This window comes from Charadrius vociferus, unplaced genomic scaffold, assembly GCF_000708025.1.
Source record: "Charadrius vociferus isolate BGI_N301 unplaced genomic scaffold, ASM70802v2 scaffold744, whole genome shotgun sequence".
NCBI classification, from domain to species: Eukaryota; Metazoa; Chordata; class Aves; order Charadriiformes; family Charadriidae; genus Charadrius; species Charadrius vociferus.
In genome coordinates, this window is record NW_009648252.1 from 1198599 (window position 1) to 1223038 (window position 24440).

Genomic DNA, 24440 nt, shown 5'->3' on the forward strand with positions numbered 1-24440 from the left:
TGGAGAAAGATTCGAGGAAGTTTGTAGAGGAAAAAAGGCTTGGAGAGATTTCGTCAGTCATCCAATACCTAGAAGATAGGTACGGAGGAGGAGTTGTTTTCTGTTCACAAAGATGCACAGTGAGAGGAGAAATTTTGTCTGGGTATAAGAAAAAGAAAATCTGCTAGAAATATTAAAGATTGGAGTAAGTTCCTGAAAGGCATGGTGGAATCTCCCTAACTGGAAATATTGAAGGCTCACCTTGACAGCGCCCTGCGTTACCTGATGTAAGGCCTAATGAAGTACGGTCCAGCAGAGGGCTGGAGACCAGATCATTTCCTGACATCTTTTCCAGCCTCGACTGCCCTGTGATGCCGTGGTTAGAGCTGCTTGGCAGCCTTGGCTCTGGGCAGAGACAGCAAGGTTGTGCATTAGGCAGTAGCAGAGATGTCTGAAGAAGTCTGATTATGTTTACTGACTTAGTTAATGGACAATTTTTAATGCAAATATTAGATTTTCAGTAGAACCAGTAAGAAAAATGAAATTTGCTTGCCTTGCTTTTTTATCGTTGTTCTTTTTATTGGTTTGTAGTAGAAAGTAAAAGTTGTACTGATGTGAAAAAATGAAAAATACAGGTGTGATGCAGTCAGAATTTTAAGATCAAGTTAATCTTAAGTAATCAACTAAAAGAATGCCTTTACATTATTCATATTTTTTTTTTAATATATGTATATTATAATATGGTGCTCCTTTGTGACAGTCCAGCAGAAGCAGATCTGTGGACTGCATGTGTTCCATGGGGCTATTTGCTTTGTCCACCAGGTAGTTGACATGAAGCGGCACTTCTTGGTTCCGCTGGCCAAATAGCACGTGCTGCCTCTCCGGTAGAGGGCAGAGCAAAGACATTTGACATACTGTCTTAGTAAAGCTGGGAGAAATGGTAAAATTGAAGAAATGGGTGTCCTGCGGCAGGAAAAGCTGCGGGCAGAGCCAAAAGGCAAATTTCTTGAGGCAGATGCTGCCGCCAAGAGGAGGTACGTACACGATGGGAATTCAGAGTATTTTAGTCTGATTCTGGAATAAGGTATCTTGGTGATGAACTGATGTCTTCAGTAGCCCTGCATGCTCATTTCAGTTGTACGTGATTTGATTCCGCGTAGCATCCACCTGGTTTGGATATTTCTCTGTCAGGCAGGGTGGCAATATTTAATTCTTTGCATGTGCACGTTCTGGAAGGCGGTGGAGGAAACGGGTATGTCGGAGAAAGCTGGCTGCACCTCTTGCCCTTCCCCAGTTTCTTTTTGTGCACCTCCTCGGCGCAGAGTCTGGAGTAGAATTAGAAATGCCACACTGCCTGCGAGCATCTGGGCTACAGACCTGGATTCACTGCGTTTCCAGCCACTTTGCCTGTCTTTCTTTTCGGGCGTCTTCAGTTAATGCCAGACAGCCCTTCTGAAAGTCGCACTGTTACTTAAGAGCAGAGGGGGAGAGAAAAAAAGTGATTTTAAAGTACTAGACACATATGCATGTGTCTAGGGCTTTTTAGCATCTTTTGATGGTAGCCTAAGCAGAAATCATTTCCCTAGAGTTTTCCAGTCTCTCTCTTTCTCTCTTCTTCTGTGGCTGTCCTGCAAATTACTTTGGTGTCTCTCCTAAGAGAAGGCTCTTTTAATAGTCTTCGAGTTTTTTTTCTGTGTTCAGAGGCCTTTTTCTCTCCTGGCTGACCCATGGGATTGCTTGAGAGAAGATGGCATTAAAAAAAGATTAAAAATTCTGTCTTTGTCCTGTAACTGCTTAGTATGTACAGAGATGAGGCTGTTGAGAGTCAGTCTTCACCCCATCTTTCAAGCCAGAATCTGTTTAAAACCAACAGTCTAGTACAATCATCTTAAAATATCATCCAAAACAGTTTTATAAACTATCACAGGGCAATTTCTGGTATATTATGAAGGAATATTGTGCCAAAGCCTTGTGAGTTATCATTGCGATATACACTGACAGGAAAATCCGATTCTGTAATTAAAGAGCCTTTCACAAAACTGTTTTCCAAATAATCCTATTGCTTCAACATCTCTTTTCCTCATCATCAGTTGAGATGCAGCCCCATGCACTAATGAAACAACATAATACAAAACTTGTGCTCAATATGGCATTATTATGTTACATGGGCTTTTTGTGAGACTTCTATGGCTGGGTGTTAGTTCTTCATAACTTTTATTTCCTTGAATTTTACCTAGTGCCTGCTGTTCATGGAGGATTCTTACCAGCCTTTTAGAGGAAGGTGGTGGTGAAATTAATTGAAAGTAATGTCCTGTTCATCAGCGTACACTCACCTTGGGTGCTGAGATTGGGAAAGCCAGGGAAGGTTCTTCAAAGTTTTTCTTAAAACAGGAATCCAATGGTCTGTAGTTCTGAGCATTGAAGAGAATCATTCAGGCTGAATGCCCAGAAAATGGGAAATATACAAAAAGAGTTTGTCTGACAATGTGTTGTTTTTCAGGAGCTGAGCAATATTCCGTAAGAACACCTGCAAATGCCTCCTGTGAACAGTGTTCTCCAGGCAGTGTTCTCCTGCCTTCGCTGCAGGATCACTTTTTCTGTCCCCAGAGTTGCTGCCTGATTCGTTAGGTAACTATCCATCTGCCTCAACAGCAGTAGGGTTCTCTGTACACTTAATTATTGATATCCTGCTTATTTAAGAGAGTATTGTATTATGTGTTGTTGTGGTTTAACCCCTGAGGGCAGCCAGCTAGCTACCTCCAGCCCCTCGATTGCTCTCCCGCCAGTGGGATGGGGGAGAGAATCAGAAGGGTAAAAGTGAGAAAACTCATGAGTTGAGGTAAAGACAGTTTAATAGGGAAAGCGAAAGCCACACAAGCAATCAAAGCAAAATAAGGACTTGCAGGTATTTAGCCATCTCCGGGAAAGCGGGGCTCCATCATGCATAATAATGAGTTGGGAAGGCAAATGCTACGGCTCTTAACATCAGCCCTTCCTCCTTCTTCCCCCAGCTTTGTATACTGAACATGATGTCATATGGTGTGGAGTATCCCAGTGGTCAGTGGGGTCAGCCCTCCCGGCTGTGTCCCTTCCCAACTCCTTGTGTCCCCAGCCTGCTTGCTGCTGGAGCGGTGCGAGGAGCAGAAAGGTCCTAGATGCTGTGTGGGCACTGCTCAGCGGTAACGTAAACATCCCTGCGTTATCCACACTGTTTTCAGCACAGATCCGAAGCATCGCCCCATACAGGCTGCTAGGCAGAAAACTAACTGTCCCAGACAAAGCCAGTACGTGTGTTCAAAGCTGCTGCTACTACAGAATTCTTGATGATCGTTGTGAACCTTGTGTTTGGTTGATAAGACCATCATGTTGTACACCTCCCAGAGGTGTGCTGAGTTTGCACCGCCTCTTTGTATTCTTTTGACATGTTTATTTGATCATTTTTACACGCCTATGTTTATGAAGGTCATTTCCAGCATTTCAGGGAAGTTAAACTGAGATAATTAAAGCTTCAGCATGTGGAATTCTGTTGACTCTGCCTTGTGTAAACAAGTGAGTTGCTGGCACGGTTGGGACACTAATGCATATAGCTCACAGTCCTCTGCTTTTTGAGCTTATGGGGTAAATAACACTGGAAGGTGGCTGCTGCGCAAATAAATCAACCCTTAGTGTGAGCTGCAGTCATGTACTTTATCAGCAAGTACCACCACCGTTTGGTAGAATGCAAAGATGTACTGAGATTCAGGGACTTTGGGATCCTTGCCAGTTTCTTTGTATTCTAGCGGTTAAAGATCCTGCCCTTCTAGCATTTATTACTCCCCTCCTGTGCATCTTCCCTCTGGCTTTTTGCAGCTGTATGGAGCATGCTGTAGGCAAATGGGTAAATTTTGTGGAAATTCTGATAAGTCTTAATAAGTCTATATTAAATGTGTGCAAGAAGTAATTTTTAGTGGAGCAGATATGGGCAGGCTTTAAGGGTAATGGCAAGAGGCACACGCTGCTAAGCTGATCCTCTGGCTAAATTTCTGATCTCTGCAACATGGAGATGCTGTAGCTGCTCATTAACATCAGCAGAACTGCGCAGAAGCTGCTGTCTCTGAACCTTCTTCTTATACAGGAGGTAGACATTTTAGCTGAACTTTTTCAAAACTGTTTAGTCTAAAGCAGACTGGAAATAATTGGCTTTCAGAGCTGAAGTTTGGCAAACCTATAAGCAGTTGAAAATAGCATCTTGTAAGTGAAGGGAAGTGAAGTACAACCTTAATTGAAGCAGTTGTTGCTGATGTCATCTGTAGTGCCCTAAAAGCAGGAATAGATAAAATCTAATTAGACAGGAAAATACTATTAAGATTAAAGTATGTATTTTTTTGCTTTGTTGAGCCAATACAGAGAAGGGACTGGAGCCAAACTCTCACCCCGCCATCTCTTTGAAGAAAAACCGGGTCTCACTCCAGTCATCAGCCACATTGCACAAATCTAACCCACACTTGCCCCTAGGTTGCCTGGGATGTCAGTTTACAGAGAGCAAGGCTCTAATTCAGCTGTATTCTGGTAAAGCAGGGCGGTACAAAGAAGCATTCTGATGACTCCTGTTCAGATTATGTCCAGATAAACTTGATGGACTTGTGCTATTTGAAAATACTTGTGTGTTTTCTTCTTATGTTGCGCTTGCGGTGGGTTACCACTACAATTATTTATAGCCTTTATTTGGAACGCTTGTAGCATTGACTTAGTGTCAGGAATTGCTAATGTAAAGCAAAATCATATACTACTATTTATTTTTTTTCCACATCTCTAGCTGCGTTTACACCACGAAAAACAATTGAAGTCTGTAGAAATCTGTGTATGTGTGCATTTTTTTCAAAGTCAGAATATATGATACAGTGTCTAGTTTGATTTGAAGACTATCGATGTTATACAATCACAAGCTTGGGGGTCCAAACTTCCAGTACCACTTTACAAATATGAAATATGTATGTATATTGCCTTGAGTGTGGGAAAAGTGTGTTTGGTTTGGTAGTTTTTTTGTTTTGTTTTAAATTTATGTTTGTGAAGCCATTGCTTTTGTAGTTGCATTAGTAGGGGTATGATGAAAATGCAGCTTTTTTTGTCTCTTGAAGCCATGAAACCAGAATATTTCTGCTGTCCAATTATTTTAAGTATTGCCGAGCTTTGAGTTGAATAGACACAAAATATGCATGACGTTTTGTGGTAGAATACTTAAGTTTGCATGGAAAAGCAAGATACATACAAATAAATATACATTCTCTTGTCAATAAACTCATTTATTGTAAGTATTTCTTCAAGTGAGAGAGTAACCAGTTTTTTAGGAAGTACGCTTGCTGTAGCTAATGCAAAAAGCAATCACAGAAAAGATGTTTTTAAAAGAATAATCTAAGTAATTGTACAGAATAACACATTTAAAATAACCTTTTTTTATTACAAGAAACTTGATAATGGTCTTTGTGAATTATGTGGAGTGGTCAGTTGTCGTGGTTTAGGCCAAATCGGCTCCTGGGGACCTGGGGGACCCCAGGTGGGACCGACAGATGCTCTCCTCTACCCCTCTTCAGAGAGAGAGGCAGAGGAGGAAAAAGAGACTTACGAGTTTAGAAGGAACTAAACTGCTTTAATGAAGTATTAATAGTAAAATAAAAAGAAATAATGAAATCTATACAAACCCGTATCAAGCTCCCGAGATGACAACCACGACACCGGCTGGCACCGGGGCAGTCCCAGGCTGACTCAGTGACGGACGGGAACTGGATTCCGGATCTGCATTCAGGATGGGGATCGCAGCAGACGAACAGAGTCCTCCTCAGACGTCGGCCATTGCAGGAAGAGAGAGAGAGAGATCTGACCCTTTGGTCCCTCAGCCTTTATACTGAGCACGAGGCAGATGGGATGGAATACCCCGTTGGTCAGTTTGGGGTCCCCTGTCCTGTCCGCTCCTCCCCGCAGGTGGGACCCCACTGCGCTTTTCCGCTTCCCACCCTCCAACGGGGCACATCCCAAAGCTGGTTGCCCGGGGGGTTATGGCAATGAGTGTAAGTGAGGTCCTCTCTGCACACCGTGCCTGGGCATCAGCTATGAACGTGGGTCTGATCACCCCGAGAGAGTGAACACCGTCTGCACAAGGTGCTCTTAATTTCAGCAGTCAGAGAGGCCCAGCTAAGGAGTGAAGTTACTGACCAAAACTGGTTCTGTTTTACCTCAAACCAGGACATCAGTACGTGCAGTTGAAGATCACTGGGGCTTAAAACTGATGTCTAGAATAAACTGAAATTCCTGCACTTGTCTGTAAGCAACCATTCAGAGAGCTCTATAATTTTCCCACTGTTCATTTCTGCACCATCAGACTGCAGTTGATTCGACATCTGTCTGTCAAAGAAAGGAAATCCAACCCTCTCATCTAATTTCTTCTATTTGTCATTTAAACAAATATCAGTGAGGGATTCAACAAACTGCTGTGTTCACACAAACAATGCATAAAATACTGTGTGCTTGTTTCATCTTCATTCTAATATCAAGTCCTCCCTCCAGTGGCTGCTGTAACAGTTTTTTACTTTGTCAAAAAGAACCGGAAATTCCCTCTCTCAAAGCTAAATTCAGATTTATTTGTTTGTTTGTTTATTTTGGTGCTTCTAGCTTGGCAAGTGAAGGTGTTAAGGTATCTACTTTTTCCTCAGTGCAGGGTCTTCATCTGGTAAGGGAAGAAGGGTATCCATTGTAGAGGCAAGGATGCCAGGGATTCTTGGTTGGTGCATTGATTAATCTGATTAGGGGGTAGGGATTAGTTTATCAAGGCATATCAGTTCAGATATATTTTATGTTTCTTCCCTTGGGTAATAACAAGTCTTTGAGCACCTGTATGTATTTTTATCTGCGTTAACTTACCTATACGCAGTGATGAATTTTCAAAAGTTGTGTAGGGAGGACTACCCAATTTGTATGGCTAGAAAAATTTTCACCTGGGCTATCACAAAACACTATTGCTGTCATTTTGTAGCACTTCTGATAACTTTAACTGTAATGCATTAGTTTCTTTTCTGAACAATCTGATGGAATGTATGTGGTTTTGTGCTTCGAATGTACAAACTGGTGATGGACAACATTTTGTAGTTGGTGAACTTCTTTCACTGGACTATTTGGAAGCATCTGATAAAAGTCTTTAATACCATCCACTTGTGCTAATTGAAATTTGGGTAGTTTTAATGTTTACATTGACTACATTATGTGCTAGAAAATACAAAAAAAAAGTCTCTGTGGTTTTGTTGTTATTTTTCTTGATTACTTTTTTATGAGTGCTAACATGATTACAGTGTTATCCAAAAGATGCCCATTTTAACTGAATCATGTTGACTTGTGTCATAATTTAAAAAGTACACAATCTAAGCAGAGCTTTCTGGTGGAATTGTCTTTAAAAGACTTTTGGCAGTGTACTGTCATGTGCCATCAGCTTAAGCTGAACAGCCTTCTCCAAAGGAAGGTGTCAAAGTCTCCCATAGGTCCAACTTGTAGAATGGATTATTGGATTTTCTTGAACCCCAGCTTAAGCAAACGAACACACACACTCCCCAACCCTCTCCTTAGTTAATAATAACTATCCCTTCCTTTAAATTGCTGTATTTTTCCTTAATCTCCTAGAAAATGTTTCATGTAAGAGGTTTTCTCTAAAGATAATAGAAAAATGGTCTCTATTATGCTTTTGTTTTGGGTTGGTTTTTTTTCCTGTTGCCCTTACAGTGAACTGTTGTTACTTATAATAAACCATTTTGGGGTTCTTTCTTACGGGTGAAAGTATTACGGAGCCAGTAGTAGTTGGTGAATCCTATTACTCTTTCTTTGAAAATCACAAATTGCTACAGAGGTGCAGTTCATGCAAACTCATCCATGGTGCAGTATATTGGGGAGAAAAGTGAAACAAATTGGTAATGACAGACCAATAAAACAAGGAACCAAAAAAAGATGAAGGGAAGAAAAATTCGAGACACAGAAGTCTTTTTACTGAGAAGGAAGAAGCGGTGGTTGTGACGTGGTAGTTTGCTCCCAGGGTCTCAGATTCAGGGTGAAAGGGTTTGCAGATTTGAATGTCTGGGTTGCCTTCTCTGCAACAGGAGAAATTTGGAAATATATTTTTCATGTAAATTCTCACCTTGAATATATTGAGGTTCGTTCCATAGCTGGACATTACTCTCTGCATTTCAATGCCGATAATGTATCGTAGAAATCACAGTGGTTTAAAGCTGTAGTTTTACCAAAATGAAACGTGTAGTACAGTAAGAACAATAAAGTGGAATTAACTGATGAAGAAAATCCTTAAAGATTGTGTAAGTTCTGTTGATTATGTTTTTGTTTTTCTTGTGTCTTCTACTTTGGCCTTACAAGTGTGGTGCTTCTCCAAAAGGCTTTGCATTTGCTGCTGTTACATTAGAATCACAAAAAAGAAGTCGCGATTAGATAGTTGTCCTTTTAGGATTAGGGAGAAGTTAGTGTTTGTTCCTGTGAACTTGAATCTTTCACCGAATTTGATACTGGAGTGTGTGTCACACTTCAGTGTAAACCATCTTAATCCAGGATAGCGTGATGAGACCTTAAGAGTGTCTAGTACAAGTTTTGAAGGAGAGGAAAAGTTAATTTTATTTTACCTTACATATCATAGGGGTTTATAATACTCTGGGAAGTTTTGCTTTTGGAAGAAGTTCTGGATTTTTGTGATGTAAGCAGCAGCAAATCAGATCTGTTGAAGTCAGTAAATTTGCTAATTTCCAACTCTTGTTGGTTTTCAGGTTGCCTGATTAATGTACATTTACCTCAGTATTTTAAATCTGTTGACAGCTGGGATAATGATGGCTCAGCTCCAGCAAGGAGGTCCAGATGAAAAAGAGAAGACGACTGCATTAAAGGGTATGAGTCCTTTTGCCTTCTTTTTACATATGTTGACATTTCATAAATAATAACTAAGGAAAGGAAAATAGTTTGATATAACTATGGGTTAGAGTCTGGAAACTGCAATACTGGAAGAGACTATTAGTCCATTTATGCTAATGCTTTTTGTCTAATGGTGTGTCCTTTATCAGTGTTTTCGTAAGAGGATATAAAAAATAATGATCTGTAGTAAGGAGGAACAGAATAAGATATCCATTAATTTTTTTAATTTTCGTAATTATCCTTTGAGAAAGTTGACTGGTGCTTTTGTGTTCTCAGTTTCTGGAAGTTATCATTTAATTTTTATGCCACTTAGGTTTTATAATTATGCAACCATATTACAGCTTTTAAAAATCTCTTTGACTAGAATGTTAGCAGGGAAAACATTTTCAGGACATCGATTTCCATGTTGATTTTATAAAGTTTTCATTGTATTGTATGTTTTTAAAAAGTAAATGGACCTAAGTGACAGCAGAGTAATTTTCTTGAGGAAAAAATAAATTAAAGAAATGACATATTTAAAATGGTGTTTTTCAATTTTGGAAGTACACAGAGTTGGTTAGACCTACAAGTAAGCTAACCAAACATTGGATTTAAAGTGCTTGCATCACACATTTACTCTCTGAATCGTTTTTCAAAAGAGCAAAAAGAATACACCTTGCAGGTCCAGAGTAAAAAAAAAATTGGATTTCTACCAGAGTTTTGTTAGGAATATATATTCTGTTTTGCAGTGATGGTAGATGATGGTTTTTTTCAGTTACAACTGTGTTTTTGTGAAACGTTTGGTGAAAAAGTATGTGGTGTTTTTTTCAAACCTTCTACTACTTCTGTCAAACTGGTATATTTTGAGGAAATTATACTTCATGTTTGGAATAGTAGAACTCCCATTTTTTAGTTGGCATTAGTTTGGTCTTCATTAAGGATTAGTGTCTGAGAAATATTCCACATAATGAAAACTTTCTGTGAGGGTGTTGTTTTCTCCATGTGATCTACCATTCAATGGTGAACAACCATTAAGCTGTAGAAGGTCTCCTGCAGATTGCTCGGTTTTGAGCTCTGCTGAAGTAGTCTGGAATTGAGTTGGAGAGTCCAAGATCTTAGGTGGGAATGGTGGATCAGATCTTGAAAGAATCTCAAAGTTATAAGAACACTTTAGCTAATTTTAACTTGAAAAATTGCACAGGAAGAAAGTGGCTATATTGGTGGTTGGAGCACAGACCGATTGCCGCCTTCCTGAGTGACGCTGATGGAAGCTGTAAATCGTGACAAGCGGTACACAGTGCAGATAAGCTTAATGTAGTTCATCTAGTATTGTCCTTGCTCCTCCGGCGACGGATATTTTATTATATAGCAACTGACACTTCTGTGTAAACACGTTTCCAGATAGGTCACAGTAAGAAGACAGGATAACTCTGGTTAAATTAAATTCTAGAGATGTGGTGTGACTGGAGTCTCTTCACCAAGGAAAGATGTGCTAAAGACTGTTTTACTACCTTGACGTTGTGAAAGTACAGAGGAAGAAAGGGCACGCTTTTTACATCCTGTTGTGAAAAACTTCTTTGGCAAAGTTCTTTTCCTTCTCCTATCATTTGGTTGAGGACCAAAGCAGCTTCCCCGGAACTTTCAAAGGACAATGCACAAGAACAAGCATACAATTGCTGATGTGACTTGAATGTCATGGGACTTGCTATTAAACAGATTTGATGTGAAAGTGAGCTATGGCTGAGAAAGCCACATTTAGATATCTTCCAGTCAACATCTGATTTAGTTACCCCAGAGATGCTCAGATACCATAGCGTGGGTTGGAGAAAGGTTGGAAATGACCATACAAAATGACCCTTGGTCCTCCAGCTTTAACTGGTGGAATCATGTAGAGAAGGAGGAGCTGGAGACAGTTGTATGAACGCTGGAGTGAATGTCACCTGAACCTGAAGAGTTACAAAAGAGCAGGCCAAGGAACTCTCAAGAATATTGAAGCTAATTTTAAGTCGTACTTTTTAAACACTGTAGAAATTTCAAAGGATTAATGTACCAATTCTAAGCTTAGGTAACATGGGTAGCCCGTAGGCTTGTCACTGGTGACAAGATTAAGGAAAAATAGTGATAGAAAGCCTATTCAAATAACGATTTTAAGTAATTAAAGGATGGAAGCGTAGTTAATGTCAAACAAAGCAAGTTCAAAGAAAGTTAGTCTTTTCAAACTGTTTTCTTTGCTTTGAACTACAACTTTGGATGGTAAAGGTGATAAACCAATATACTTAGAATACTTCGTGTGTTTCCTTGGTAATACTTGGTACCTTGGTTTATGAAACAACAGGAGTGAAAAGTCAGTGTAGGACTCCTGAACCGAATGTTTGTGTGGTCTTCAAATTCATCTATGAGGAAAGAGAAAAATATATTATTAATAATCAGAAAGTATGTTAAAATGGTAGCATCAGGTTGTATGGCTGATGAGCAATGAGGAGAGGTGATTGCACACTATTATCTGTGGATGCAGTAATTGTTTAATAGTTAGATGTAACCAAAAGATGTCCCTATATGCTTGCCTCTGGTTAAATATAAATCCTTAAATTGAGGGTAAATAATGCAGACTATACTTATTTTAGTGTACTTGCACTCGTGAATGCAGACTGTATGCGGTTGTAGCATCCTAGTCTGAAGATGATGTGTATGTCACGGCTTGCTATAAAATGAAAGGCAGTTCTCTCTGCCTTGAGAGTTGCTAAAGGAGGGTGGTTGAGAGAAGGATTCATATAACTCCATCTATTTGGGTATCAAAGCGAAGGTTGAGGAGTGTTGTGATCACACAGCTGGAAAATGCCTGTGAGATGACGTGCATTTGATAATCTGAGCTCTTCAAGAAGGCAAACCGGAGTGTATCAGCGACTTGATGTTGAAGCTGGATAAATTCGTGTTAAAACCATGATGCATACCGGAGACGCGTTTCTGACATTGGGCGTGATGAATCATTGAAACAAATCACTATGTCTTTAGTGGCTTCTCTGTTGCTGGACATTTTTTGATCAGCATTAGATATAGATAGGTAAATAAAGAAAGAAATAAATAGGAAGATATACTGACAATGAGGCCCGGCTTTTGAATCTGGAATGAGATTTCCCATAACGAAGTCCTATGTTTAGTAATGTGTAGGATGTCCTTCTGCCCTTAAGATCTACAAATCTGAACGAACGTGTTTTGTCAGTGATAATAGTGAAATAAAAAAGACATAGCATTCATTATGTAATTTTTCTTTTCCTTTTTTAGATTTACTGTCTAGAATAGACTTGGATGAACTAATGAAAAAAGATGAACCACCACTTGAATTTCCTGACACTCTGGAAGGATTTGAGTATGTTTTTAATGAAAGTAAGTCGTATATGCTTTGTAAAGGCTATACTTAGAATAATGTTGAGAGGTTATCAGAACTTTAATTATATATTATAAGTCCCTATTAGAATTTCACACTTTCTGTTAAGAATAACATTTTAAGCCATGGTGTTAACAGACTTGTAAATCTATCTAAGTAATACTTTATTTTTAATTTCATAAAATTGTCACAAAAATCCCTCATCTTATACAATACTGTGGGCTTGTGCTGTGCATACTTTATGACTTCTTGTTTTCTATTACAGAAGTGTTGATACTAAAATTCTGAAAGTAATTTCTGTAGCATTAATTAGCATTAAAAAACAAAATCAAAGAGTGGTCGTTCATTAAGAAACATTTTATTTACTGATTCATTTTTATGGATACAGAAGAAGTTATGTAGATAATAATGTATCCCAGCTATTTCATTAATACCAATAGGAAAACACCTATTTATATGGATGAAAGGAAGAGCAACGTGACAGACTGTGTCTTCTGGTGTGGGTCTCGGTTTTGCGTTACAGCTAAGTGTGTGATGACTAGAAGTACCTCCAGCTAGCTGAATCTCTGTGTTAAATGAGTTAGTAGTATTTATAATTTCCAGTGCCTACATCTTAAAATCCAGCTGAGAAATAAGCCTCTGAGCTAAAGTAATACCAGACTCCAGGAAATGGCTCTTTCAAGATTGTTTGAAACCTGTAGGACAAATGGGGACGTTTACAATTCTACTTCTTTGCAGTGCCTGTTCTGTGAACAGAGGAACTTTAGTTTCTAAATCTGCCTGTCTTACATCTTCCACTTTTAAAGAAAAAAAAAAGAGCTTTCCTTTAAATGATAGTCATTTATGCAACACTTAGCTTTTTAATACCCTGATGGCTTTCACAGGAAGGTACTTAGAGACTAAAAGTGTCATGAAAGTGATGCTCTTTCTTTGATGGGAGGGGTTCAGCTCTGTCACTTTTCAGCTCCTTATTTTTAGATCTGCACAGTGTCTACTGTCTTCCTTACTGACTTCAGAGTTAATGGTTCATATGTGGTTGATAAAAAGGGCTGAAATTTGAATTTTGGGGAATGATGTTTTAGAATGATGTTATTGAATATTCCATCACTAACCTCACGGCCTGAGTGATTTCCACAGAATGCTGTAAAATCTATTACGTATGCTACTGGTCAACAAAGCAAAAAGGTCTCCATTTCGCTTTTCTTCATTTAACTCAACTGTTTGCTCATGTATGCTTATGTCATAATAATGATTCTTTTTATGATGGAAAGGTAAGGAAGATTTTTATCAGATTTAAAGAATCTGAGGAAGACAAGGGTTCCAGAAAGCCAAAGAAAAAATACACCAGATATTTGCTCCACTTTTCTTGTGGAGAGAGCAACTATTTGTACTATTAAATCACGTATTTGAAGAGTATCTAGCTGAGAAGGAAAAACTGAAGGTAGAGTTATTATGAAAATATGAGAAGCAGCATATTTGGACCTGAGACAGGGGATATGAGGCTGGGTGTCATGTACTTCCCTGGTGTCTAGTACATGAGGTAAGACAGGTCCGGAAAAAATTTCAAATAAGCAGATAAGCATAACTGTTAGAAATATCAGATCTTAAATGTTTCATTTGAAGCATCAAGAATCAAAATGTTAAGGTCCTGAAAAGGTGTGAACTAAGTTAGTAATTTCTTACTATTCAAAAGGAAACATTTTGCTGAGAAACCTTACCTTCATCATGCGAACGTTTCAGCTTTCGAAGGAGACACTTGTATATATCCCAGTTTTTAATGTTTCTCTAATTTACTGCAGTTTTGTGATTCTCTGAGATCATAACTTGTGTTTTGTCTAATAAGCTGAAACATTAACTGATAAAACACCTGGGTTTGGCAGTTTTTTCCTATTGGTTGCTGTTTTATTATTATTGTTGTTTTAACTTGGTCTTTGTCTTCATCTGTGGTTGGGTAAGCTACTAAAATTTTGCGATAAACAAGGCCAACTAGAACGTTACACTGGAATCTAAGCATAGCATGTGGTTTTGCTCTGATCAAGCATTCTGCTTTATTCTGCTGTTATGATCTCAGCGTACCCTGAATCTAAGAGCTCATTCTTGGTTACACTGTGCCTAGGAGTTAAGATATTTACCTTAACTGTGGGCAGGGCTTTTTTTTTTTCAGATTAACTTAGAATGTTTTTCATCTTGAAAAGAAATGTTTCCTTTCCTTGGAGCCTCCAGCCCATTTTGCACTCTCCATTTCTTCACAGTTGCAGTTGGTTTTGAAGTAGGGGATTTGTAGCTACAACTTGATCACCTAATTGACACTGCAGATCAAATATTAACTGCTAATGTTTACATTTCACTGTTAATCCATAGTAGTTGAGACATAAATATTTCTTGCAAAGCAGTTTGGCATTTGATATCTGCATATAATTTCACTGTCATCACTTGTGTTTAGCTTTATCTAGTATTCAAAGGGAATGTATTTTGTTGTTATGCTACAGTTGTTTTTCTTTAAAAATACTATAACCAAAAAATGAGAGGGAATTCGTAACAGACCAACTTTTAGATATGGACGTCTTTTAAAATTTTCATCAATTAAATGTGTCTTAATGAGGAAGTATATTAAAATGGAATTATTTTTTTTTCTTTTACAGAAGGGCAGTTAAGACACATAAAAACTGGGGAGCCATTTGTTTTCAATTATCGTGAAGATTTGCATAGATGGAACCAAAAGCGCTATGAAGCTCTTGGAGAGGTATATCAATTGTGCGCGTGTATGCATGTGTGTATGCATTGCTGTGCTGTGGTTTTTGTTGTGTTTCTCTGTAGAAGTGATACTTATATATATGTTAATAAAGATTTGGTGAGGCTGCAGTCATTTCACAAAAGGTTTCAGGATTTGTTGTGTGTTAATGCTCTAACAGTTATTTCTGTTATTTGCTTTATAGCTTAAGATGCAATTTAGACTACAATTTGACTTTAGTATGTGTTCAAAATAGAATATCATGTAGATTACACAAATCAGAGAATATTACACAGTACAGTATTTTCTTTAACTTTGTTCTCTTCAAGGTGAAGCACTAGGTAAAAAAATGTGGTATTTTACTCTCTGGCTGAAGATAAATACATTGGCTATTTTTCTCGTGTTACCTGGAGATATCAGGGGCCGCTAGGTTGACTAAGTAGAGATCTGATGATTAATTGATCACCTCTTTGTTGGTATGTTAGATATTTGGATGCTACGGGTTCTTCCCAGGCTTTTTGTAGGGATGTTGCGGATGCAGTAGGTGTAGAGGCGACTGACCGTGGTACCTTTTCTGTGTGAAAATGACTTTAGTTTCAGTGCTATGCTTATTGTAATGCTTTAGGAGTCGGAGCGTTGACCTGAAGAAGGGCATCTGACCTCAGTGAAAGCAAAGCTGTGTGTGCTGAGGTCTTCCTTGCACCGTCACAACCTCCCCTGCCTGACAGAATGGAGAGCCTTGGCACTCTCACCTCCCAGTAGTAATGCTGCTTGCACCAGAGTGGCTTTCAGAGAAGCGGGATGCACAGTTTTGTGCACAAACTAGGGTCTCTCTCTTAGAGACTGTATGATGTTTTGCCTCATGGCTTGTCCGCTTTCATTAGCGTTATTGTTTTACTAAGGGTTAAACACATTTATTCCCCACTTACTCTTTCTCTTACATTAATTCATACTACTTGGGGATGTATTTGATTGTACCTGTGTACACATTTTGTCTTTTAAACTTTCTGGTTGTTGTGGTTTAACCCCAGTGGGCAGTTCAGCCCCCCACAGCCGCTCGCTCGCTCACCCCCAGTGGGATGGGGGAGAGAATCAGAAGGGTAAGAGTGAGAAAATTCCTGGGCTGAGATACAGGTAAAGCAAAAGCTGTGCATGCAAGCAAAGCAATATAAGGGATTAATTCGCTGCTTTCCCTGAGCAGGAGGGTGTTCAGCCATCCCCCGGAAAGCAGGGCTTCTTCGTGCATAATGGTGACTTGGGAAGATAAAAGCCTTATCAGATGATAACTCCAAATGTTTCCCCCTTCCTCCTGCGTTCCCTCAGCTTTTATTGCTGAGCATGACACCATGTGGTATGGAATGTCCCTGTGGTCAGTCAGGGTGAGCTGTCCTGGCTGTGTCCCCTCCCGACTCCTTGTGCCCCCCCAGCCAGTCTGCTTGTGTACTAAAGAGTAAAAAGAAAACTGAAATGTCTGAAATGACAGCCAGTCCTACGCTGTTACAAAGTCAATAGTATAAAGCGTTTTGATTGAGTTTCTTGGATGGGTAAATAAGTACATACTTAAATTTATCACCAAACGGTTTCATTTAGTTTCTTGTGCTGCCAAGAGTGCATTTGTTAAAGCTGAAGAAATACCTAATTACATGGCCTTTTCTACATATAGCAGGATAGGCCCTGGGAACTTCTGTAGGCACTGAGCACGCAGGCTCGAGAAAGGAGCGCATGGCAGAAGTCATCTTGATTAACAGGAACAGCACTCCATCTGTCCTTGACCGGCATAGCTGGGTGAGGTACGGTCCAAGAATTCCCACCAGCATTGGTTTGGATGCTGTCAGGCAGAGAGAAGTGGAAGTAAGAGGTTCAGTGGCGAGCAGTCCCTCCGTTTCATTCCGGGACAGCCTGGGCTCTGTGCTGGCTGTGTTGAGGCTGCCCGGGCACTGGGCGCTGCTTTGTCCTGCCAGACCTCGCTGCCGGGGCTTGAAGGACCTTCCTTTTTACCTCCTCCTCCTCGTTCCTGCAAGAACTGTGGCACAGGAGCAGATGATCGGGGCTACTGCTGCTGCTTCTCACATGTTTTCACCTCAACTCTGTGTTTTTCCAAACCAGGGAATGTGCTGTTGCCCAATCTGCTGCATTTCCAAAGTTACTTGATACGCATTTCTTCCACCTGGAAACAGATCAGCACCTACTCCCTGGTCTGTATGTGCAGACCTTTGTGTGTGCCTGTATTGTTCAAATAGCCCCATTTTCCAAATAAATGAGTTGGACAAGGCACAAGTATAAAGATTAGTATGTCTCCATGTGCGTTCCTGCGCCACCACACCTTCTTGGCAACCTCATCAAATTCCTCATTCTGTGCATCTGAATAGTGAGTGGAGCACCACAGCTTCAACCCATAGCAGTATGAATGACTTTTTGTGATTTTTTTGGTTAACCAGGAGGTGGGGTGTGTTCGTGGAGTGGGTGCCTTACACCTGTGATCCGTCTTCTGCACTTTGCCTTAGTTATAGTCATTCTCCATGTTCAGGTTTAAGTGATATTTGAAAATGCACTTCGTTTCTGTTGGTAGGTAAAAGGCAAGGAAGGTGTGAGGTCGGGAATCCTACAGGGTGAAATGTTCTAAGTTTTTTATTTGTTTTGTGTTTTTTAGAGAACAAAGAAACTCGTCTGTGTTTCAGTCTGTTGTCTCCTAGGTGCTTGATACTACACGGTTCTTCCAACAAGCCACAAATTTATAAGTGCTCCGTTGTCTGTTTTTGGCACTGTGAGTGTTTATATAGTTATCTGAGAACGCGGGGGACGCTGGCCGGCCAGACCCTTGGCGTTTGTTCACATAGATAAAACCTTCTTTTGTGCTGCCCGTTGGTGGGTCACTGATGTAGATGTTGAGTAGAACAGAAGTGGTGTATTACCCTCTGATTAGCCATTTTCTAAGTCTAGGGTAAGATTTGTTTAGGAAACTGATAGCTTAAGAAGCAGCAACTTGTGTAATTCATAAGGTGATGTAGTAAAATCTTAGGCCTGTGCTTCGAAACATTCTTCGGCGTTAGTTCTCTAATACATGTTTGTGGCTGAATGTTTATGCAGCTGGACATGCTGTGAGATGGTAAAGTAGCTAGACCTGTATCATCGGACAAAAGTGTTGTGTGCATTCAGTGTTTCCATCATTAGCTCAGTCATAGTCTACTGTTTTTCTAATTTTTAAAGGATATATCTGTCCTGCCCAAGGCACCCATTTTTTTACTGTACACACATATCGTGGGCTGCTTTTATTGCAATTTAATAGTTTTAAGAAGTTCGTGTACTTCCTGGCCTTATGTTACAACATCATTCTCTCTTTCTTGGAGCATTAATAAATTTCCATTTGGTAATCCATGATTTTTTGCTGTTAAAAGTCATGAATACACTATCTCTGATGTTCTGCCATTACTCTGGCACTATGGAAATTGATTCTTCAGAAATTACAATGGTTCGTCAACGTCTCCACTTCTTACATCTCTTTATTCTTCATTCATTGATCTGTTATTTCAGGCGCACAATTTGTTCTGCAGCCTCTTGATATGTGCTCCTAATAGACAATTTAGTGAACTGTTCATAATTTTGTGATTCTGGTTCAGTCATTGCTGTTGCAGCATTGAATTTTGTGGAGAGCCTCTCCATTTGCTTTTGAAAAATTAAAATGGCAACAGAAGTGCACAGAACATGGTGTTGCAGCTGCTTCTCACTGCCGATTAATCCATGTGGCAAGTTTGAAGTACGATTGAGAACAATTTTGTGACAACAGTTCGGCTGTTGCAGACGTAGTATTCCAGTTCAAGGTTGAATTATTTTGGTTTTTTTTTCTGGCCAGGAGTTATGGAGAGTTGGATTCTAGGTTAAACTCAAGATCAGACTCACATGATGTGTGTCTCCTTGCATTTTAAGTAATGTCTGTGTTTATTGTTCCTACTGCACTTCCAAGTGATATTATAGCTGCTGAAATTGCCAAGAGCCAGCTTCAGCCCCTGCTTCTTCATGACATTGAAATTAGCTGGAATTACAAAGAAAATACTGAAGTTTGTTGCTGGGATTTTACCTTGCATTTTGCCAGTCATACAGGATGGGTTGTGTTGATAATGAGATTTCATATGAAAAAGATTATCTTGGTGTTCTCTTTCTGTAGTCTTAGAGTAACCAGAGTATCCCGAGCATCAGTAGGCAGTTACTGTCTGTCCCTCTGCACGTGTCTTACAACTCTAGCACTGGGTAATTATTATTTGGTGATTGCCTGGAGGCCATTTAGTATTTGCAGATGTTTTTGTGAGCACCATCACTAATGAAGAGACTTTCACCTGTCCTGACAGTTTGCTTGGCTACCCACCTCTTTAAGTCATACAGGATTTGCAAACGTGGAAGTTACGATGTGGACAATGATACAAATGCGTCTGCTGTGGTCCTGTTCAAGGAACAGAGTATGCTGTCTCTTGTAATTGCAGCCTGCCTTGACCTACAGAAGCGTGTAAGCAGGTGGCAGAAGTATTGTGGCTATTTTTTACAGTTGCCACACCACAGCACAAGGAAACACCTTATGTTTATGTAGAATAGATAAGGAAAGCAAAGGAATAGAACACCTAAGTCAGAAATTCCTTCCATGTTTCATGCACGATAAGATAACAGTTAATTTTACATCATCAGAGAAGTCTTGTCCCACTAAATAAACTGCTTTAGAGTATGCACGCAACATTAGGTCCAGCTCATCGTAAAGTAGATTAACCACCAAGGTTAATATTTGTGGGGAGGGGAAAGAATAAGTATGTAGAATTATGACAATGACAACACGTAATTAAGATCGCTAAGTAGTAAAATGGGATTTTTTTTTTCCAGATCTCCTTTAAGTTAAAGAACAGCTTGGTCTCAACATAATTTAAAAAATAAGCGTTCACCTGCTACTAATTTCCTCCTTGGTTGCAAAGAGCATTATTTGTTTGGATGACTGAGAGAAAGAAGCTATTTACATAGCACAAATGAAAGCGTAGAGCAGCAGAAGAGGACATGTAAGTTAATGAAGAAGGAAGCATTAAGTAGTCTGCATTTGAAAGGGTAGCTTCTTACATGAATAACCCAAAATCTGATGATAGGCTGCACGTGCACCTGATAGTACTTAAGGTCCAATCTTGCAGCCGAAGCTCATGTGAATAAACTCAATAGGTCTGATCTTGTGAATGAGGGCTGCAGGATCAAGTTCCAAATAAAATTTGCAGATGATTAGTAGAAACCCTTATACTCTAGTTTCAGTTTCTTTGCACAGACAGTTTATCATTAAACATTCCAGATTTTTTCTGGCTAGTGAGACTTTAATATAATAAATTATGTGCTGCACACTATGGATTAAGCAAAATTATGTTTGTTTACCTTGACATTATTATTATTATTATTATTTCTTTGCTGTTAGTTATTTAGTGGTTGGAAAAAATTGTCTTACTGAGAGGACACAATAAATTGATAGTGATGTAATACATAGGCGGGTTCATGGACATGATGCTGTCATGGGATGCTTGCGTGGCTGGGACTGTTGTAGGGTTGTTCTGTTCAAAGAGATTAGATGCCAAATACTTAACAGGTGTCTTGTTGAGCATATGTGAACTGAATTTTTTCCGTGTCTTGTATTACAGTCAAGTAATTGTAAACTTCCATGGGGATAGTAAAAATCCTCACTGAGAACCTAACAAAATGTCCTGTTAAAAAGGTAGAGTGAAAGCCTCTAATTGAAATATTTCCCCCATCCTTGTTTTTGAAAGTGGTTACATCCCATGTCGGGTAGTCTGCTTTGGAAGCAATTTGATAGTGCTGTTTCTGTGCATGTCGTGGCCCATCTACGAATGAATGTTGCAGGAAGCTTTTGCTTTAGCAAAATTTTACAGTGGAGTAAATGTTGCAAAAAAATTTGGAGTTATACTATTTGGACAAAAATAGCTGAGCAGAAGAGAGAGATTGGGCAAGATCTTTAAAATAAATTAAAGTGTGATATCATTTCTTATTGGACAGAGAGGAGTCCACATGGGATACAGAATTTTGAATGTACCAGGGGGAGTAAGGAGTTAAATGACACTTGTCACTTGGTGGGCAGCGAGGTCAATTACAAGCGCAGTTCTTTAGGAATACATGCCTTATTGTTTACAGGGTTTTTTTATACTAACTTGGTGATTTTCAGTGTGCGGTAGGTAAGTGTGAAACAAACATGACAGAGAAGACTTTAAGCAAACTGGGTAAAGCACCTAAAAATGGGGCAAGACACTGAATTTCTCTCCAATAGCAGTTGATAAGTCATAAATAATACATTTCTGTAAGGTTCCAGTTCTTCTTCTTCACTCGTTTTTGAACCAATGCCTTTGGTAACAGAAAGAAAATGCCAGTAGGGGCAGCACAAAATAATCGAAATCATGTATGTGTAGTGTCTTCAGAATTTTGTAAAGATTTCAGCTTTTAACAATCTGTTTATCTTTAGCGTTGCTTTCTGGTGAGTGAGGTAGATGGACAGACAGCAAGGATTGAAGACTACTTAGCAGCACCTAAGGAAATTTAAATTTAAATATGAATCTTTGCTGCATGCAGTATATTCATTTGCATATGCTAAATCCGCTTTCAAAATCTGCTGTTTGTGAAGACTTTTTACTGGAATGATTATGTCAGATGTGCTTCAGTGAACTCTTCTAGTTTGTAGGCAGCAATTGGCAGTAGGTTGGTTCATCACAGTAACATGACAGTACTCGAAAGGTTCAGAGATAGTTTCATAATTATTGTTAGCATGATTCTTGAAAGAAATGATGAGCATCTCATAAACCCAGATGGGAATTTGTTACATTGTTGATAAATGTGTTGATAAATGTGTTTTACATTTTTAAATTGATAAACAGTGAAAAGCAGAGAAGATACAATAAGGCAGATGGTTGTTTATAAAGCACTTGCAAGTTGCTGCAATTCAAAGAATGGTACTAATTGTTAAAAAGAAGACAAAAATTGTAGTAGGGGGAGTGTTTCAATGAGTTAATCATGAGCTTTTTAAAAATAAAACCTTCAGCAGCTTTAGTTCAATTAGAACCATTCTTGCCATCCTGGGTTTATATGCAAAAGTTTAGACTCTCAGTTCTTAATAAACTTTTGTACCAGCCATTTTCATGTAGCTGAAATTAAAAATACAGCTAATCCACCTTTTATCTAAATGTATCCGTTCCTTTCTTTCTCCTTAGTTAAAAAACAAGACTTATTGAACAGCGGAATAAAATTGAATTATCATTGGCCTTATTAATCATTTCCACTTTAAAACAATGGCTAGAGTAGTGAACTCCAAAATCAGCAGACTTCCCAGCAAGGAAGTAAGATGGGATATAGTTGGCTTATTTTTTGTTAAAGGAGTGGTGAAAAAACCTGGGCTTTGCCGACTAGGTGACTAGAAAAAAATGTATTTGAAGAGTGCTTAGGCAGAATACGGATCAGCATATGTGATGAAACCAGTTGGTTCACCTTTGTCTTGTGAATGTTCAGTTCTTGCTTCCATCAGTGACATTAAAAGTTTCTATGAAAGGCAAAGGATTTTCCTAATGTTTCAGCAGCAGTTTTTTGAAAACCCGAGATATGTAGATTAGTGCCTTCATCAAGCAGCTCTTTTAAAATATGTTTATTTTACCTCAGTTGCAGAACTCCGGAAGAGTTAGTTCTCTTTCACAGGATTTTCAGCTTTTCCAAGATAAAGCATTTAACACTTTGTGTGTTTTCAAAGAGAGACCTATATCATTCAGATTTCTGGGAATATTTTTATTAAAATTCAGCAGAATAGTGGTATTTTTTAATAAAGCTGTATCAGCTGTGTCAGTCTTTAATAGGAATAATTTGAAAGGAAAAAAAATCAATTATAAATCAATAGAGCGTTGTATTTCTGTATGTGCAAACAACCTAAAATTACTTTAAGATGCTCCAGCTGCTCAATTCATTAACTCAATCACAACTGAATTTTGGTATCTGCTATCTTCTGTTGATGGCTGCAGCAGAAATACCCAGTTAGCATGCCTGAAGCTGTTCGATGCAGTTATGACTATAAAGGAAGATCAGTTCACTAGGTTGGTTACTTAGGACTTCGAGAGTCTTAATACATAGTTATTTCTCTTGACTCATGCATTGTCCTGTCTGTAACGATTCAGGGAAGAGTTGTGCTTCTCCGCAAACAGTGCCAATTTCCTCTCAAATTCAGGGTTCCCAGAGCTGCCTCTTCTGCTTTTTGGGTAGTTGCACCTCTTAACTCTTTCCAGTATATCTGCCAGACCCTTGAGTTCCTCTGATACCCTAAGTACGTTGCTGGTAATAACATATGAAAGATCTTAGAGAGAAAACCAAAGAATTTTTATCTTCTCACTGGATTAACTGGGGGTGGCGTGCATATGTTTTTTACCTTCTTTCCAGCAGTGTAAATTACATAGATGTTACACTAACTTTCTCTTATTTCACTGTAGATCTGATACCCCATGTCCTTGTTAGAGGTAAAACAGGACCAATTTTGTTCAGTAACTTTGATTCTTAGCTGGGCCTCTTCTAACTACTGAAATTAGCAGCATATTGTGCAGACAGTGTTCTCTCTGAGTGATCAGACCTATGTTTATAGCTGATGCCCAGCCATGGTATGCAGAGAGGCTCTTGCTTATACTTATTGCTATAACACCCAAGGGCAGCCAGCTTTGTTATGTGCCCCGTTGGAGGGTCGGAAGCGGAAAAGGCTTTTGACACGGTTTCCCACAGCATTCTCCTGGAGAAACTGGCTGCTCATGGTCTGGACAGGTGTACTCTTCGCGGGGTAGACAACTGTCTGGATGGCCGTGCCCAGAGAGTGGTGGTGAATGGAGTCAAACCCAGTTGGTGTCCGGTGACAAGTGGTGTCCCCCAGGGCTCGGTGCTGGGGCCGGTTCTCTTTAATATCTTTATCAGTGATCTGGGTGGGCGGACCGAATGCCCCCTCAGTAAGCTGGCAGACGACACCGAGTTGGGCGGCAGCGTTGGTCTGCGGGAGGGTAGGAAGGCTCTGCAGAGGGGTCCGCACAGGCTGGACCGATGGGCCGAGGGCAGTGGTGGGAGGGTGCACAAGGCCAAGTGCCGGGTCCTGCGCTCGGGTCACACCGACCGCGCGCAGCGCTACGGCCTTGGGGCAGAGTGGGGAGAGCTGCCGGCGGAGAAGGCGCTGGGGGTGCTGGTCCAGAGCCGGCTGAATGCGAGCCAGCGGTGTGCCCCGGTGGCCGAGCAGGCCAACGGCATCCTGGCCTGTGCCAGGACCAGTGTGGCCAGCAGGACTGGGGCAGTGAGGGTGTCCCTGTGCTGGGCACTGGTGAGGCCCCACCGCAAATGCTGTGTTCAGTTCTGGGCCCCTCACGACAAGACAGACACTGAGGTGCTGGAGAGGGTCCAGAGAAGGGCAAC

General features: G+C 39.8%; 1 protein-coding gene across 2 annotated transcripts in view; it reads left to right on the top strand.

Annotated features, from left to right (window-relative positions):
• Positions 1-8777: 8777 nt before the first annotated feature.
• Positions 8778-24440, top strand: part of FAM172A (family with sequence similarity 172, member A) — a 244126-nt gene continuing 228463 nt past the window's right edge. Inside the window, exons 1-3 of one of the 2 annotated variants that reach the window (XM_009884330.1) lie at positions 8778-8883; positions 12169-12270; positions 14914-15014. In XM_009884330.1, coding sequence (XP_009882632.1) covers positions 8778-8883; positions 12169-12270; positions 14914-15014 — 309 coding nt within the window. Of the gene's footprint in view, positions 8884-12168; positions 12271-14913; positions 15015-24440 lie in introns of those variants that run through there. The other variant, XM_009884331.1, reaches the window with a different exon arrangement.